The sequence below is a fragment of the Gobio gobio genome (genome assembly GCF_949357685.1).
Source record: "Gobio gobio genome assembly, chromosome: 17".
NCBI lineage: Eukaryota > Metazoa > Chordata > Actinopteri > Cypriniformes > Gobionidae > Gobio > Gobio gobio.
The window spans coordinates 34,898,174-34,914,467 of record NC_137110.1 but is presented as its reverse complement, the minus strand read 5'-3'; the positions used below and the strand labels follow the sequence as shown (position 1 = coordinate 34,914,467).

General features: G+C 38.4%; 1 protein-coding gene across 1 annotated transcript in view; it reads right to left on the bottom strand.

Moving 5' to 3' along the window:
- The window catches only part of tns1a (tensin 1a), a gene marked incomplete at its 5' end in the record, with an annotated part of 114,394 nt that overhangs the window by 29,210 nt on the left and 68,890 nt on the right, over window positions 1-16,294 (bottom strand). Inside the window, 9 exons of the mRNA XM_079841012.1 lie at window positions 1,161-1,221; window positions 1,340-1,452; window positions 2,027-2,110; window positions 2,214-2,278; window positions 7,322-7,444; window positions 7,579-7,629; window positions 8,247-8,418; window positions 9,168-9,214; window positions 10,475-10,513. Of these exons, the coding sequence (XP_079697138.1) occupies window positions 1,161-1,221; window positions 1,340-1,452; window positions 2,027-2,110; window positions 2,214-2,278; window positions 7,322-7,444; window positions 7,579-7,629; window positions 8,247-8,418; window positions 9,168-9,214; window positions 10,475-10,513 (755 nt within the window). The remainder of the gene's footprint in view (window positions 1-1,160; window positions 1,222-1,339; window positions 1,453-2,026; window positions 2,111-2,213; window positions 2,279-7,321; window positions 7,445-7,578; window positions 7,630-8,246; window positions 8,419-9,167; window positions 9,215-10,474; window positions 10,514-16,294) is intronic.

The window sequence follows — 16,294 nt, the reverse complement described above, 5'->3', positions numbered from 1 at the left end:
TGCTCAACACTTCTAGTGCTGTGTCAATACATTTGAATGCCTTAAGCAGATAGACAACAGCTTCACTATACAGGTGTTTGCAGCAAGTTTTGGTAAACAGTACAGCATAGTGTGCAGTGATTTATTACGTCAACCATATTTACAGTATCATTATTATGGATCATACTGCATCAAAAACAATAAACCTATTAATTTCATGAATTCAATATTTTATGAACCTGAAAATGGCTATTTAAAAACATTTGTATGTCTCTAAAGTTGTTCATATGTTTTACATGCTGTCAGTGTACATGTGTAATGTCTAGTGTGTTGGTTCTGTTTCATGTTCATGTTTCATGTCCTTATCTTGTTTTCTTATCAGTCATGTTTCCTGGTTTTGTCATGTGTTCCTGTTTGTCATGTGCTCCTGCCATGTTCTCCATTGTCATGTGAATCCCTTGTCCTCATGTGTTATGTTTTCATTGGTTGTTTTAGTCATGTGTTCTCAGTTCAGTTCTGTCATTGGTTCATTGTTCTGATTGTTCACAGGTGTGTCTTGTTTAGTCACTAGTCTTTGGCTGAATCCGAAATCGCCCCCTATACAGCCATTTGTAGTGGTGTCCGAAACCATAGTGGACATTATTGAGTGCACTCATTCACTCCCACATTGCACCGTAATAAAGAGTGTACAGCTGATGTACACCCAACAGCTGACTGACTTCATGCACTCGTATTCATTCACTCATTCAAGTGAACTATATTAGTGAACTAACAGGGAATAGTGAATGAGGTTTTAGGGGGCGATTTCGGATTCAACCTTTGTGTATTTAAACCCTCATGTTTGCCATGTGTCCTGGTCGGGTATTGTTCCCTGTAACCCGCTGTTGGTGAGTGTCTGTCTGGTTTAGTCAAGTCCGTTCATGGACCAAGTCATGTCTGTTCTAGTCTGTTTCAAGTCAAGTCATCGTTTGTGTTGTCTCTATTCACATTGTAAATAAACTGCACTTGGGTTCACTTCAAATTGCCTCAAGTGGAAATCTGTTACATGTCATGTCAGTATCTACGTAAACAAAAAATGTATGTGTGCTACAACCAGACTGTACATAGAACAGAATGAGATCAAAACCACACTTAACATATTAAAATAATTCAGCATACATAATAGGAAGCAATTTACTTACTAAATTCCAGAAGTGTACACAGGCTGCATTGCTTGATAGATTTTGAGGAAGGGTCGGCAACCTGACAGGGTTAGATAAAGTACAGCACATCACTGATTTTAAGTTTGCTTGTTCAAACATAGTATAATATACATAAATTGCACTGATGGATTTGAATGTGTAGAAGTGTGTGCGCCCACCTCCTTTAGACTCAAAATTAGGGATGCCATGCATGATGACATGGTGAAGGAACAGGGGCTTGTTGTTGATTTTTATATGGCCAGAAAGGAGACCAGCAAAGTAATGCACATACCTATACATACACACAGCATTATGGAAGGGGAAAGATTAAATAAAACCACTCTATATAAAAATTCAGCAAACAATTAAAACATTTTTTAAGTCATTTTAAGTGATCACCATCACTTCTTGTATTTTGGAGCCTTTAAAGAATATGTTTGTATATATGCATCCTCTCTCATCATATTCTTCCTAAAACTCCAAATTGGCATAAAATTCCCTTAAATGCCACTTAAATTGTAGAGCATGTATTAATCATTATTCATATTGGTTGACACTCAACATCATGGCTATTGACTTAATTATCAGGGACATAATTTTATGTTCCACTGCAATTCCAGTTTTATAACATGTACTTTGGTAGCACCTGCTGGTTCAATCCCAAAACTGCAAGTGCATGGACTCAGTTTAGACTTAGATCTAAGATCTAAAGCACAATGACCTATTTCTCACAAAAAATATAAAGTCACAGTGTGGTTCGGCAGGCAATATGTTTGACTCCATGATAAAGATTTAAAAATTGGCATGGATTTTGTGGTGCAGAGTCAAAATTGGTATGTGTGACAAGGTATTCAGTCATTGCTGACCTTCTCTGGGAAGGCTGGCCCACGGGCATGGCTTTATCTTCAAAAAAACGCTTCATGGCAAACCTGTCCAATGCCTGGTCAGCACTGAAAATATGAACACAAAACATAAACACTCTATGCAAATGCATGATCCTCTCTAATGTACAGTGTCTAACACACCAAAATGTTTCAAATAGACATGTCCTACCTGGCAGATATGTTACTGTAGTGCATATAGGCACCAACTACCACACCAGTTCTCCCCCAGGTTCCCTGCAAGACATTTTGCCAAATTATAAAGGAGAATATGCAAAGTGAAAACAAAGCAGGCGCCGTCATTTGAATTATGCCATCTTGGCTCATGGGACCACGGTATATTTTGAGCCAATCACATGAGCCATACATGCCATGTGCATAATTACTGAATTATGCAATGACAACACAGACTGCCTGATGGCAAATTTGAGGAAAAGAATGTTTGGAATTGTTTGCATTAATATGAATGAAAACTGCTCAGCCAGAAGCAGGTAATCTCTGATGTAAACGGACATGGCTACACATGTCTGATAATCATGTTTCAATAACATTATAAACATCTTCCCCCGGTTTCACAAACAAGGCGTAAGCCTAGTCCTAGACTACATTGCATGTTTTTTGAGTGTTTTTAACTGAATGCAACTTGCACTGACATATTTTAAAATATATAAAGCGACGAGGATTAAGAGTACTTTTAGAGACTGTTAGTTACGGAGAAACACTGTTGCACTTGTCGTATAAGAAACGAAAGAAAAAGGAACAAGGCACGAGTGAAGCGCTGCTAACAGACATAGCTAACATGACCGTGTGGATGAATACAAGGAATCAAAGGAAGAATTTGAATTGAACATGGAGAGCTTTGAATAGTTGCTACTGGCAAATGACATTGCAAGTGAGAAAAAGGATTGGGGCAGAGACATATGGCCTGTTAAAGAATCTAGTCACGCCGACGATGCCAAGCAAAATTCCATATAATGAGCTGAAAGCAGCGCTGTTAGTGCATTACAGACCACAACCATTAGTTGATCGCAGAGCGTTTTAGGTGTCAGAAATGCAACCCAAAGGAAGATGAATCCATGGCAGATTACATTGGCTTTGAAACAGCTGTCAGTGAACTGTGAATTCAGACAGTATTGGAATGATGCAGATTTGTGAGTGGGCTAAATTCAGAGTCAATGCGTCAGAAGGATCTGACGTTCAACCAGGCTTGTGAAACTGCGTCATCTATGGAGTTGGCCTCGAGAAACACGCTGGAAATTGCGGGTAAGACAAAGGATTTACAGTCAGTGAATGCTGTGAATGAAGCAAAAAATTTCCATAGTAGAGGAAAAGGGAAGTTGATTCTGAAAAAGGAAAATACCAGAAGAGAGAACAGAGACAAGAAGAAAACAATAAATGTTACAGATGTGCTGGAAGACATTCAGCTAGAGACTGTAGGTTCAAGAATGAGAAGTGTCATGTGTGTAACAAAATTGGACCTATTGCAAGGGCCTGTAGAAATAAGAGATCAGCTGGACAGACACACACAATATGTGGAGGCAGAGTGTTCTAATGAAAGAAAAGAGGATGAATCAAAGTTATTTGGTGTGTATACAGTGTACACAACCTCAAACGGAAAGAAAGGAATTGTGGTGAATGTGAAATTGGATGGAAAGTGCACACAGCCATGCAGCTGGATACAGAGTTCCTGTCGCACATACCGCTAACTACATATTCAGGTGAGAGAATTCCATTGCTGGGTTCCATTGATGTGCCAGTGCAGTATGAAAAGCAAAATTTGACACTGCCATTGGTCATTGTCAAAGGGGAAAGACCAGCCCTGCTGGGCCGAAACTGGCTGGAGAAAATTCAGTTTGATTGGCCAAACATTTTCACTGTGGATAAAGCTATAGTGGCCTCTGACCCAGCAGTAAAAGCAGTGTTGAGACATCTGTAGTGACTATAAAGTCACTATAAACCAGAATCTAGAGGAAGAAACATATACAATGCCCAACACAGAAAATTTGTTCGCTAATTTGTTGGGCAGAACGCTGTTTAGCAAACTGAACTTGGCACATGCATATCAACAATTAAAAATAGACCAGCACTCAGAGAAATACCTCACCATCAATACTCACCGGGGCCTGTACAAGTACCATCGTGTCAGTTATGGAGTGGCCAGTGCTCCTTCTATTTTCCAGGCTGTCACGGATCACATCTTGCAAGGGCTAGATCATGCATGTCATCGTTTTCCTTGATGACATTCTTGTCACTGCTAGCTAAAAAGAGGAGCACATCAGGAGACTGGACGAAGTGCTTTCCAGACTGGAGAGCGTTGAGTATTTAAGGCAACAAAGAGGGTCTGCACCCAAAAGGTGGCATTGATTGTAAACACCCCAAAAAAACAAATAATGTCACTGAGCTACGGTATTTTGTGGGCCTCCTGAATTATTATGGTCGGTTTTGGCGAAATATGTCCAGCAGGCTTCAGCATTTACACAATTTGTTGAAACCGTGGAGCTGTACTGCTGAATGTTATACAGCTTTTGAGGAGGATAAACAGCTGTTACTTGGTAGCACAGTACTGGTGCATTATGATGGCAAGCAACCCCTGGAATTAGCGTACGATGCCTCACCTCATAGCATTCACATTTTGCACACTGACTGAGAAAAAGTATGCTCAAATTGAACCTTGTCTATCATCTATGGGGTAAAAAAGTTCCATACATATATTTATGGACGGAAGTTCACAGTTCTGCTGGCAATCCTTGGACCAAAGGCAGCAATAACAACCATGGCAGCTCTTCGAATGCAGTGTTGGGCTTTAGTGCTGATGGCTTATAATTATGACATTGAGTACCGCAAATCAGCTGACCACATTAATGCCAATGCAATGTCCAGACTGTCAACCGTGGGTAAAATCAGAACTGGGGAAGAAGGAGGTGTGTTCTACTTTTCCCAGGTTGATGAGCTTCCTGTGTCTACAAGAGACATAGCTCAAGCAACAGGGAAAGATCCAACATTATGCAACGTGTCACACACAGACAAGAGTTGTCGGAGGACCAAGGCTGTGTGTTGTGGGGAATGTGTGTCATAATTCCCAAATACAGATCAAGATTACTAGATCAGCTACACCATGAACATCCAGGAATCTGCCGTATGAAGGCCCTGGCTCGTAGCTACCTGTGGTGGCCAGGATTGGATGGCTGCATTGAAGAGAGAGTGCTGTAGCTGCTGTCTGGCAGTTCAAAAGTCGCTAGCCGTGGCACCTTCATCCGTGGAGATGGCCTGAGCAGCCATGGCAGAGGATACACATTGATTTCGCATCAAAATATAAGCACTTTTTCCTAGTAGTGATCGACAGCTATTCAAGGTTGTGCCAAAGTCATCAATCACCTCCTTGCTCACCATTGGCACACTCTAAGGATTGTTTGCATCTTATGGGTTACCGAAGGAGGTGATCTCGTGTCCACTGAGATCACGGATTTCCCGTAAGGGAATGGAATAAAACATACACAAGTTCCTGCCTATCATCAGGCCTCAAACGGTGCTGCAGAAAGAGCTGTTCAGATACTGAAACAAACACAAGTATTTGCGAGAAACAGGATAAGCAGAGCTTCACCCAAGCACCAATTGGCAAATTTCCTGATAATGTACCATAGTACACCTCATAAGGTCACGGGAAAGACACCGGCGGAGCTGTTCCTCAAGCGTAACACCCGGACATGTTTTTCACTGTTGAAGCATGTTATAGCTAAGTCTGGTCAAGAAAAACAGTAGTTACGAGTTTGAAACTTCAGTGGAGGGCAGAAGAAATGGTTGAGTGCAGCTCAGATTGAACGAAAGGGTCCTATAAGTTACCTCGTACAGGAGGGTCAGAGAAGGCACACTGTGCATGTTGACCATATGTTGCCAAAAAACGCTGCAGAAGGATCTCCCTTGCTTGGTGTGTTAGAGTTCCTGAATCCAAGCGTTTGAGCTTTCCTTTGGTCAGAGACAGTTCTATACCAATCATTGAGCCTGAGACCACTGGAAACACAGAGAACTTGACTGAACAATATCCAGTGAGTGGTGATCAGTGATATCTATGAACACCCTCAGAGAAAGCTGTTCATAGATGTCCACCGAGAGTTTGTACTTCTCCAAAAAGGCTGTATTTATAAGTTATAGAACTATTATGTGTTTGGTGCTATTGTTTTGATGTTTAAAGGAACAGGGTGTTGTAATGTTGTATTACCTGACATTTGGTAACTGTTGTGGGTTCCCTGTTGCACTGATGTGAAAATATTTCTAACATGTTTATTTCTAAAGGAAGATGTTCAAATCTGAAGGGGAAGGAGTGTAATAGATGTGATAAGTGACGGGTATGTTTAGCCACACCCAAATGTATGCACGTGAGTTGTCCATATGTGCTGAAGTACTATTAGTAAAATAAGTGAACATGCAGAGCGGGTGTTTGCTGTTCCTCTCCCCGAACCAGGCTCCCATCAAAATATATTACAATAAGTTGTTAACCATCAGAAATATATGCAGGTATGCTTTAAGTGGTTAACTGCTAACTTTGAACATGGGAAATGAAGACATTTTTTTATTACCTCCATGGATGCAAACTTAGCAACAACTCAGATGTGTCACCAACTTTCCTCTACAAAGAGAGGTGTAAAAAACTTTAGATATACATCACTTGTTAACAGCACCATGACTGCTGTTCAGGAAATGACACAAAAAGATTATGTCACCTCTGGTCATCATTATATACCTTAACTAGATTGACGATGTTTAGAAAGCCCAGCACGTCCTGATTTTGCCGAGTTAGACGCATTCCTGGGGCAACATATTTTGTTGATCCTGGAACAACATTCCTGTCCGAAAATGTTGTCCAATCACCCCTAAACCTAGCCCTACCCTTAAGTTGTCCCTAAAATAAGAGGGAATGATAGGTGAATAACACTGAAGTAGAAGCATTGTTGATTAGAATGTTGTTCCAGGATCAACAAAGATGATGATCCAGGAACATGTTGCCCTTGGTGAAATCAGGTACTGTGATTACTAAGATGATAAGGCAAGAATCCTTCTGTATGTCCAGTTGTGAGCAGATGATTACAGCTAACAACCAGCAACATATAAATATAAAAAAATCCAATTCATGAAAACATCATCTTCATTTTGTAAATGTATACTTCATTGTAAAAGTTCCAATTACAACATACTAATTAACAACTGCACGTCAGTCTGGACAGTCATGCAAAGCGAGGGTGGTGGAGATTGGGTGCCTAAGGACCGATGTGATATGATAATCACCTTGTTGTGCAGTACCACTACATTGTGAGGGTCTGCATTAAGCCAGGTGTCCATGGCTTTACAGATACTGCAAATTTTGTCTAGAGCAGGAGCATGATGATCAGGCCAACCAAAATCCAGCACCTGTCATAAATGCACACATACATAAAATCAACTCTAAGACCACAAGCTGACAGGAACTGTAAAATAAAAAGTAAATAAATAAATATAATATAAATAAATATATAAATGCTGTAAATAAATATTCATAAACTCACCCTTGGGTTCTGTTTGGTGATGTCTTGCCTCCGTTCACTGAGATTAAGCAGCTGAAATTGGAAACAAAAACCATTAAACATTAATTGCTCATCATAATTGGTCATAATTGCTCAAGAACATCCTCTTTACTCCTCCTAATTCCAAACCTGTCTGTATTCTCTTCTTCAGAGAAAAATAAACCATGTTTTGAAGAATGGATTTGGGGTCCAAACAACGTTGGACCTTTTGTCATAGAAAGTAGCCTACTTGTAATATGTAGCTTTATTTAAAGATAAAGATACATTTGTATAGTGCTGACTGATTTTAAATTGAAATTTTAGTTGACCCTGAAATGAGTCATACCATTAACATTACCTGAAAAGTAAATATACAAGAAAACCCTGCCTATGCAAGAACACGGATGGAGCAATATGTACGTGTCAAAAATGGACATGTACAGTTTACATTAACAACAAAAAGCATGTGAAAGTTTAAGTGAAATTACAATAACAGGTGTATAATTTTTCCAGATGGAGATTCCCTAGCATTTAACATCCTCAAAGAGAGTGATCACATAATGACCAGTTAATAGTCATACAGGGAAACATTAAACTCTAATTCACCAGAAAGAATATACTAGAACTACTAGCGTTCTTTTGGGATGGTCAATTGCTCCAATGATCCTTACTAGATAGTGCTGCTGGTGTTTAGAACGGAGCATGCTGGTCACCTCCCTCAGGTGTACACTGTATTTTTGCTCCTCTGTTGCATCAGGGAAGGACAGAGCAATGATGCGTTCTGTGATATAGACCAGGTCCACCTCATTACTTTCTTCCATTGTTTGAATCAGACTCAGGCTCCTTAGAGGGAAGAGAAATGACAAATGCTAGACACTAAATAAAAGACAAGGATAACCTGATTTATAATGTAATTGGGCATGTTTTTTGTTTTGTTTATTTTTTTGTGTAGAAAGATCTTGCTGTTCATTGATCTAAGACACAAAGATATATGGTTATTTTGATCGTCTGCACCATGCCCATTTATTTTTTTTGGTTGTAAAACTAAAGTTACACCAGCCATAGGGGAGATGATAGAGTATCAGACATATTGTATAAGCACCTTTCACAATACACATCGTTTCAAAGCAGCATTACAAAAAAATGCTTGTTTCAGTGTTACAATTTACAAAGTATTCTGTTATCATTCAGAGATGAGTGTCAAAATAATGTCCATATGGCAGTAACACACAGCTATAACATAATATGCTATGTGCTTAATGTCATGTATTCAATTAAGCACACACAGTGAATGTGTTAGGCAGCAATCACAACCTCTGCTCATAATGATTACAATATAAAGATAATATACAATGTAAGGATAATATGTGATCGATTTTGTATGTCGATCCAAAATTGGCATCATCTGAAGTCTTCGCAATTGTAGGCGTCAGCTGAAATAATCGCAAATTAATTAATCCAATTTGCATAAACCAAATCGTTTCAGATACTGAACTTGATCACTGCAGATCACAAATGACAAACTCTACTAGCCTAAGTTATTACTCTACAAAACTCTAGGATATGATATCAGTGTATATTAGCATGCATACCTGGATGGTCTTCGTTTTGAGTCCATATTGGGAGACTTTGTGGATCCCTGGTTAAAGATGACGACAGAAAAAAACACACACACAATCTACATATATTTCCACAAATATAACTGCACATATGTTTTCAAAGTATAATAAAAAGGAATGTTTAATCAGATATGACCCATTCGTTTTTTAGGTATGGTCCACAATGGCTATTGCCACATTGTTCAATTATGTCAGGACCACTATCGTAAAAGATGATTGATTGACTATTAGCATATAGTTTGGTTTGCCGGTATGGTTCTGTTCTGGGCAAGAACTCCCTGCGCATCCATGCCTAGCATGGATAAGAGCAGGGGGAGCAGCAATAACCCCCCTTAGGGTAAACAGAACAGAACCAACATAATGTATTGCAGATATCATTAAAGTTGATATTACATGTACAAATTGATTCAGTAATTTAGTCTGATTCAAGCGAAATCAGAATACCAAATCCTAACTGACAAGAGGAGGAGCTGGGGGTGGAGGAGGGTAAATGAGCTCTGGAGAAACGTGCTAGCTGCTGATAGTACTGAGGAGCTATATATGCATACGGTGATAGACATCATATTCCCATAGGTAGACGTGATCAGCTGACAGACAGCTGATGCGAGTTTGACGGCCCCACTTTATATTAGGTGGCCTTAACTACTATGTACTTACATCAAAAAATAAGTACAATGTACTTACTGTGTTCAAATTGTATTGCAAAACACCTTTTCTGATATTGAGGTGGGATATGGGTAGGGTTAGGGACAGGTGTGGTGCTAAGGGTAAGTTTAAGGGTAGGGTTAGTGTCAACTGTGTAATTACAAATGTAACTACAGAAATTAACTACAGATGTAATTACATGCAGGTATTTTTTTAAATGTAAGTACAATGTAACAACATGTATGCACACAATAAGTGCATTGTATCAAATTATTAACTAAAATGTTAGTACATTGTAGTTAAGGCCACCTAATATAAAGTGGGTCCAGTTTGACTAATGTGACCTGCTAGAACTGACGGTATACGCTTGATATTTGAACAAAATACACATTGACAACAGCACATCTGAAGAGCACATGCCAAATTCCATCAGTTTTTCACTAATACTTTGCAATACATGCAATGTTTGGTGTCAATCAATCAATCAATCAATCAATCAATCAATCAATCAATCAATCAATCAATCAATCAATCAATCAATCAATCAATCAATCAATCAATCAATCAATCAATCAATCAATCAATCAATCAATCAATCAATCAATCAATCAATCAATGCTGAACAAATAGCTTACCTGATTGCAGTTAGTTGTAGTTTCACAGGCTGTGGCTACCTACAAGTAAAAAGGACATAGAGGGAGAAAAAAAGACAACTGAGACTTTCTTTGCTCCAACATGTCTGACAGAATGGTGAAACAAAAAACTATTCCTATTGTAAAATAAACTGTTCAATTCAATTACACAAAAGGTACAAGAGGTAATTCAACATTTGACATTAACAGACCGGGTCTGTTATTGGATGTATAGCAGGCCTACATCCAAATAGCACACTTTAACAGAAAAAGAATATAAATAATAGGATAAAATAAATATTTTTATACAACAGTTCGTTCTGGTTCTCGAATCTGATTGACTGAGAGCCTTTTCCAGCCATGCGATATTCCACCAGTATCACCACGGGCACCGTTTCACCATTTGTATTACTCCGCTTGCAATATCTCTCATAGCGAGTGTCATGACGGATGAACAAGACAACCATTATTTTACAAATACTACTGTTGTAGTTTTTTTAGGCAGAAATGTAGCTACTGTATATAGACCTCCAATATGTGACTTATATATAAACATAGCACCTATTTGAAAATTTGTTTAGACGTTTTTGGAGATGCTGTAGGCCCTTCAACGCTCATGTACCTGCCGAGAACAGCTATATCTCTGCCAGTCCTTCAAGAATTTGCTGCTGTCTCTTATGTAGATAGTGTTTAAACATGAGGTATTATTATTACGGGCAATCTTTGGTCTTATTAATATATTACTTTTTCCAGAGCAAATCAATTTGGCTAAAGGCAAAGGTAAGTTTCATATATTTTTATTTAACTGAAATCCTGTACAATAACTAGCGCGGCTTTTGTACTTTTGACTGAACTGTTCGCTTGTGTTTATTTCCTATTGTACAATATTCTATTGTACAGTATTATTGTACCATTAGATGGTAGAAAAGACTGTCTTTATGAGTGAGTCAGGCGCAAAGACTTTTATATTGAAAGGGACTGAAACAAGGTTGTAAACAAAGACACTGTTTTTACTTTAAACAACACCTTGTAAGACACAACTTACAATTGCATTGACTAGCTCTGTCATGGCAAATTCCATTAACAAAAACACAGAGATATCGCTTTCCTCTGTGGAAATTTTGGAATTATAAATTTAAGATTGACCTGAAGAATATCAGCTAGGTGCAGGTAATGCCCTCGATTAGTCGATCTCACTCTACATGTAAGCGATGATGTACATCCAGCTGGTTGTTATCCCATAATAAACCCAGACACTGAGATCAGGGCTTGAATCACCCTGAAGTCGGGTTTTATTCTGCGATAACAGCTGGCTGGATGTACATTATCCCACTTATGGCTACTTGCCACATAAGTAATAATTAGACATGAAATACTGATCTGAGTCTAAATATTTTATTAGCTCTTTAAATGTAAAGTTTACGCGGAGAAAGCAGTTGCTAGTATGCGGCAAGTTCAAACTAGACGGACATTGACATTACAGTCATACCACTTATTACACGGTATTTCACCACATAAATAATTATGGGAATAGGATATATTGATTTGAGATAAAACTATTTTAAAATCATACCTGTTTGTTATCTTATAATCCATTACAGTCAGTGTACAAAACAATCGTCGGAAAAAGGCAGCAGCTTAGTTTGTATGAAACAAGAGAGAGCGAGTCTGCATTGACATAATTAACTGTACAACTGAGTTTTAATATTTTATTAGCTCACTGAACACAACTTCCACAAGGAAAAAAAACATTTGTAGAAAGCGCAAAGCGACCAATTCAGTGACAGTTACCCGGATGAGCCTGTGTTATCAGTTTTTACCGGTTGTTATTGGGGGATAACATACCGCTGGATGGCACGATAGACTAATCAGAATCAAGTATTCGCCAGAGCTGTGTGTAATAGGCTTCAATGAAGCGTTCCTTCGTTGCTAGTTCTAAAGTGATATTTTAGAATTAGTAACGGAAGATTGGGCTCATCTGTTAAACTGTCAACTTTAGATTTGAATCCTTAGCGGAAGGAAGTAGTTCCGGCACTTAAAGACACTCCGTTGTTGTTTCTTATTTATTTACACACTTGTGCCGTCGAACTGTTGTATAAAAGCAATATCACACTCGTAGCTGTGCGATATGGCTCTATATCAGCATGGCTGTGATTGCCTGTGGCCTCATGCCTATGGCTGAATTACAGCTACGAGTGTGATATTGCTATGTATAGGCAATATTTTTATAGGTTGCAGAAAAATGTTGCAGGAAAAAAGTATCTGAACCTTTTAGATTTACCTGAGGTCCTAAAAAATTGACACCAGGAAAAAAGTTATTGTAAAAAGCAAACTCAGCAAACAAAATGTATGTGTGTTTTATAGGACAAGGAGGCTCAGACAAAAAGCTCCAATCTCAATGAATCTAGAGCCTGTAAAGTTACCCACCCACCCTCAAGGAATCTAAATATACTGTATCAGTATAGTATTTTTAAGCAAACAAGATTAATTGTTTGCTCACCATATTTTTACCTACAATAAATAACAAAGAATTGTAATCAATATATTGTCAATATCAGGATCTCATGTGTGGTATACTGCTGGATACTGACAACTGAATTTTGTGAATTGTAAACTTTACAATTTGCTGCACATAAAATGTGTTGTACACATCTTGAATAAAGAAGTTATTGCAATTTTTCACCACTTTAAATGTATATATATATTCTTTTTTTTTTTTTTTTTTTTAATTATTATTATATTTCTACACATTTTAGATGTTTCCATAATGGTCACAACTAATTCAGATCTAGTGGTCTCTATGAAAAGCTGATGAATTGAATCAGGTGTGATAAGATTGGGGGGGGACATACAAAATGTAGTGGTGTGGGGCCTCCAGGACAGGTTTGAAAAGCGCTGTACTATAGATCAAGTCACATTTTATGACAACTTCAGGCAGAAATTCAGGTAAATCCAAAGGGTTCACATACTTTTAAAATATATATTCTTGCTTAAAGTGACATATACACTGTAAAAAAAAATCAGGTCTCAAATTGAAAATTTTCTAGTGGCCGATCTAAAATTTTCAGTTGGCCAAATTGAATTTCTGTGAATTGATGCAATTTAATTCACATTAATTCAATTTGGCCAACTAAACATTTTTGATGTGATCAGTCACTAGAAATTTTTTAATTGGAGACCTGATTTTTGTTTACAGTGTATGGGTCACCAGTGTTGGTAATTTTGATTCATACCAGTGACTGAGTGAATCTTCTGATTCTGTTCACTAAAATGTTGACTCAAAACAATAGGCCCATTTGAGATCACAAAAGCCTCGCCTTGAGTGCAGATAAGAATAGGTGGTAGCAGTCAAGGGGCACAGGGAAAAAGAGCCGTTAAGTGATACAACTCTCACGTCTTGTAGTAGACCAGTGATTTACATATGCAAAAGCTAATTACATAATCACATTCTTTCTTAAAGTAGATGCTTTCAAAATACTGCTGCTTTCACATAAAGCATGATTTAATGAAAAAGTAATCCAGTATATTTATTATGAAACAGCATGACCCTGAATTTAGCATCACCTTGGTTCCCTCGGCACAAACATAATAGGATTTTTCCATTGGCTTTTGGACTAATGCAGAAAATAAACTCTGTGACCAACAAAAGTTTATGATCTTACACATGTTGTACATCATGACAATCTTCACACACAACTTTTATGAATTTTGAAGCCTAAATACAAACGGCAAATGTGAAAAGCTAATGTAGGCTATAAACAAACTACATTACGGTCGCTTCACCATCACTAAGTTTCTGACATTTAGTCTTTATTAAAAAAACATTTTCCCTGCGAATTTGAGTTAGAATAGTTTTCAAGAGTGTGATTTTAAACACAAGGCCTTCTCATTTTCTATGTTTGCCCGGGCTTCATCATTGGCTTCCTATAGTGTTTGATTATGTTAACCTGTTCCTTTTTCAGTTATTCACTATCCTGTGTATCTACTCCTTAGTTTCAGTTCTCTGTTTGGTTGTTGTCTTTGTTGTGTATGTGAAGTTGTTGTGATTTTTGTCTATTCTTAATGGATTCTTTTTTGTGTGACTAAAAAGATCGAATTACATCCTCATCTCAACTCTTCCCTGCCTGAATGTTACACACAGACCTTATTTCATGCATTTAACCATGGGATGATGGAACAGGAAGTGCTAGAATGCTAACTCAATCCTGGGGTTTGGCCTACAAAAATACAGCATCCCTGCAGCATTCTACAATCATTCTTTGAAGCCAGGAAAAATCCACTGAAAATGCTATCAAAGATGATATATTATTGTGGGTAAAACTTAAGGAATTTGTTTTCTTTTTGTAGTGTGTACTGTGAAAACACAAATGACAGAATTTACTCGCAATTGCCGTCCTGTGGAAAAAGGCATGCGGGCAATTGCGTTTTAGACCATACAATGAGTGGCGATTGAGTGCGACCTGAACGCACCAGTAAGTGGTGAGATATTTTGCTAATAAAGTGATTGTGGCAGAAGAATAGCATGATAACTTTATTATGTCTTGTCTCTCTCAGTGAGATTTTATTACGTTTTATGCATGTGCAGTAAGATGATTTAAGCAACTTCTGATGTTTCAGTGTGGAGAGCATTTTGAAATGAAAACACCATTTTTTCAAATGTATTAGTGTAGACGTAGCCTGAGTCCTGTCTTGCCTGTGATTTCCACTGACATTCTTCACTCCTATTGGTTGCCGATCCTTAAAGCTCATAATTTGCATAAAATTAAACTTTTATAACTTTTCTGAAGCCACTGGACAAGCCAAGTCGCGTTTCACTGGAAGTTGCCAGCTCTTATTCAAAATGAGGTCCCTTTGTCACTGGAAATTGCTGCATATGTAGATGGGGCTTAATAGTTGTCTGTACCAAAGAGAATCTTTGATGCACTTCTTTTTTTTTTTACTTTGGAGACCATGAGCATGAACACCTGGCTGAGGGTGGAGCAACATAACTGGAAGCACCTGTGAAAAATCTACATCATCACTGGTGGGAATTTAAACCAATGGCGAACCAGAAAGATGAGTAACAACTTCTCTCTCAGCAGGTAGTGACTAAGAAAATGCACCTGGAATATGTTCTGCCTCAGCTCAATACACAATCCTCTCCTGTGTGTTTCTTTCCTCTCTTATAAACTGCCATGAATGATCGATTTAAACCCGCTCAAGGTGGCTGAATAAGTGATAGTAGATAAGCTCTTGTGTTCAATCCCGTGGCCACAGAGGTAAGCTGTGGGAACTGAGTATCCATGAATGAAATAGTGGAGGCATTGAAATTGGCAGAGGCATCACAGGCCTTGGATCATAGTGACAGTGGTGCAACATTCTCCCTGGAGGGGCAGTGAAAAACAATTCTCCTGAAGGGCACCTCTTGTACAAATAGTTCACTGACAGCTGTGGGGCTGAGCAAAAAGTCGAGTCCCACAGACAAGAATCCCCATGAGGCCCAAGCATGGCTTGCGATTGCATTCTTGACCATGACACCAACAGATAGAACTGGGCGAGAAAATAATTTTAATGGACAGTGGATTTTTTAGATTTGGGAAGGTTTGTCAGCCTGGTCATAGTTGTTACAACCTGGGAAAACCAGGAAAAAAAACACTTATCCCTATCATACATTTACACAGTGATATAAAATATGTGCAAGGGTGTGATTCTTGGGCCCTGGATGTTGGTCTGGTTAAAAATCTACATTTCCACTACTTCTAGGAGGAGACTGGCCACACACAACATGCAGCATGCTACCCAGAGACATACTCGACCACCATTTTGGGAACTCTTTCTCCTGGT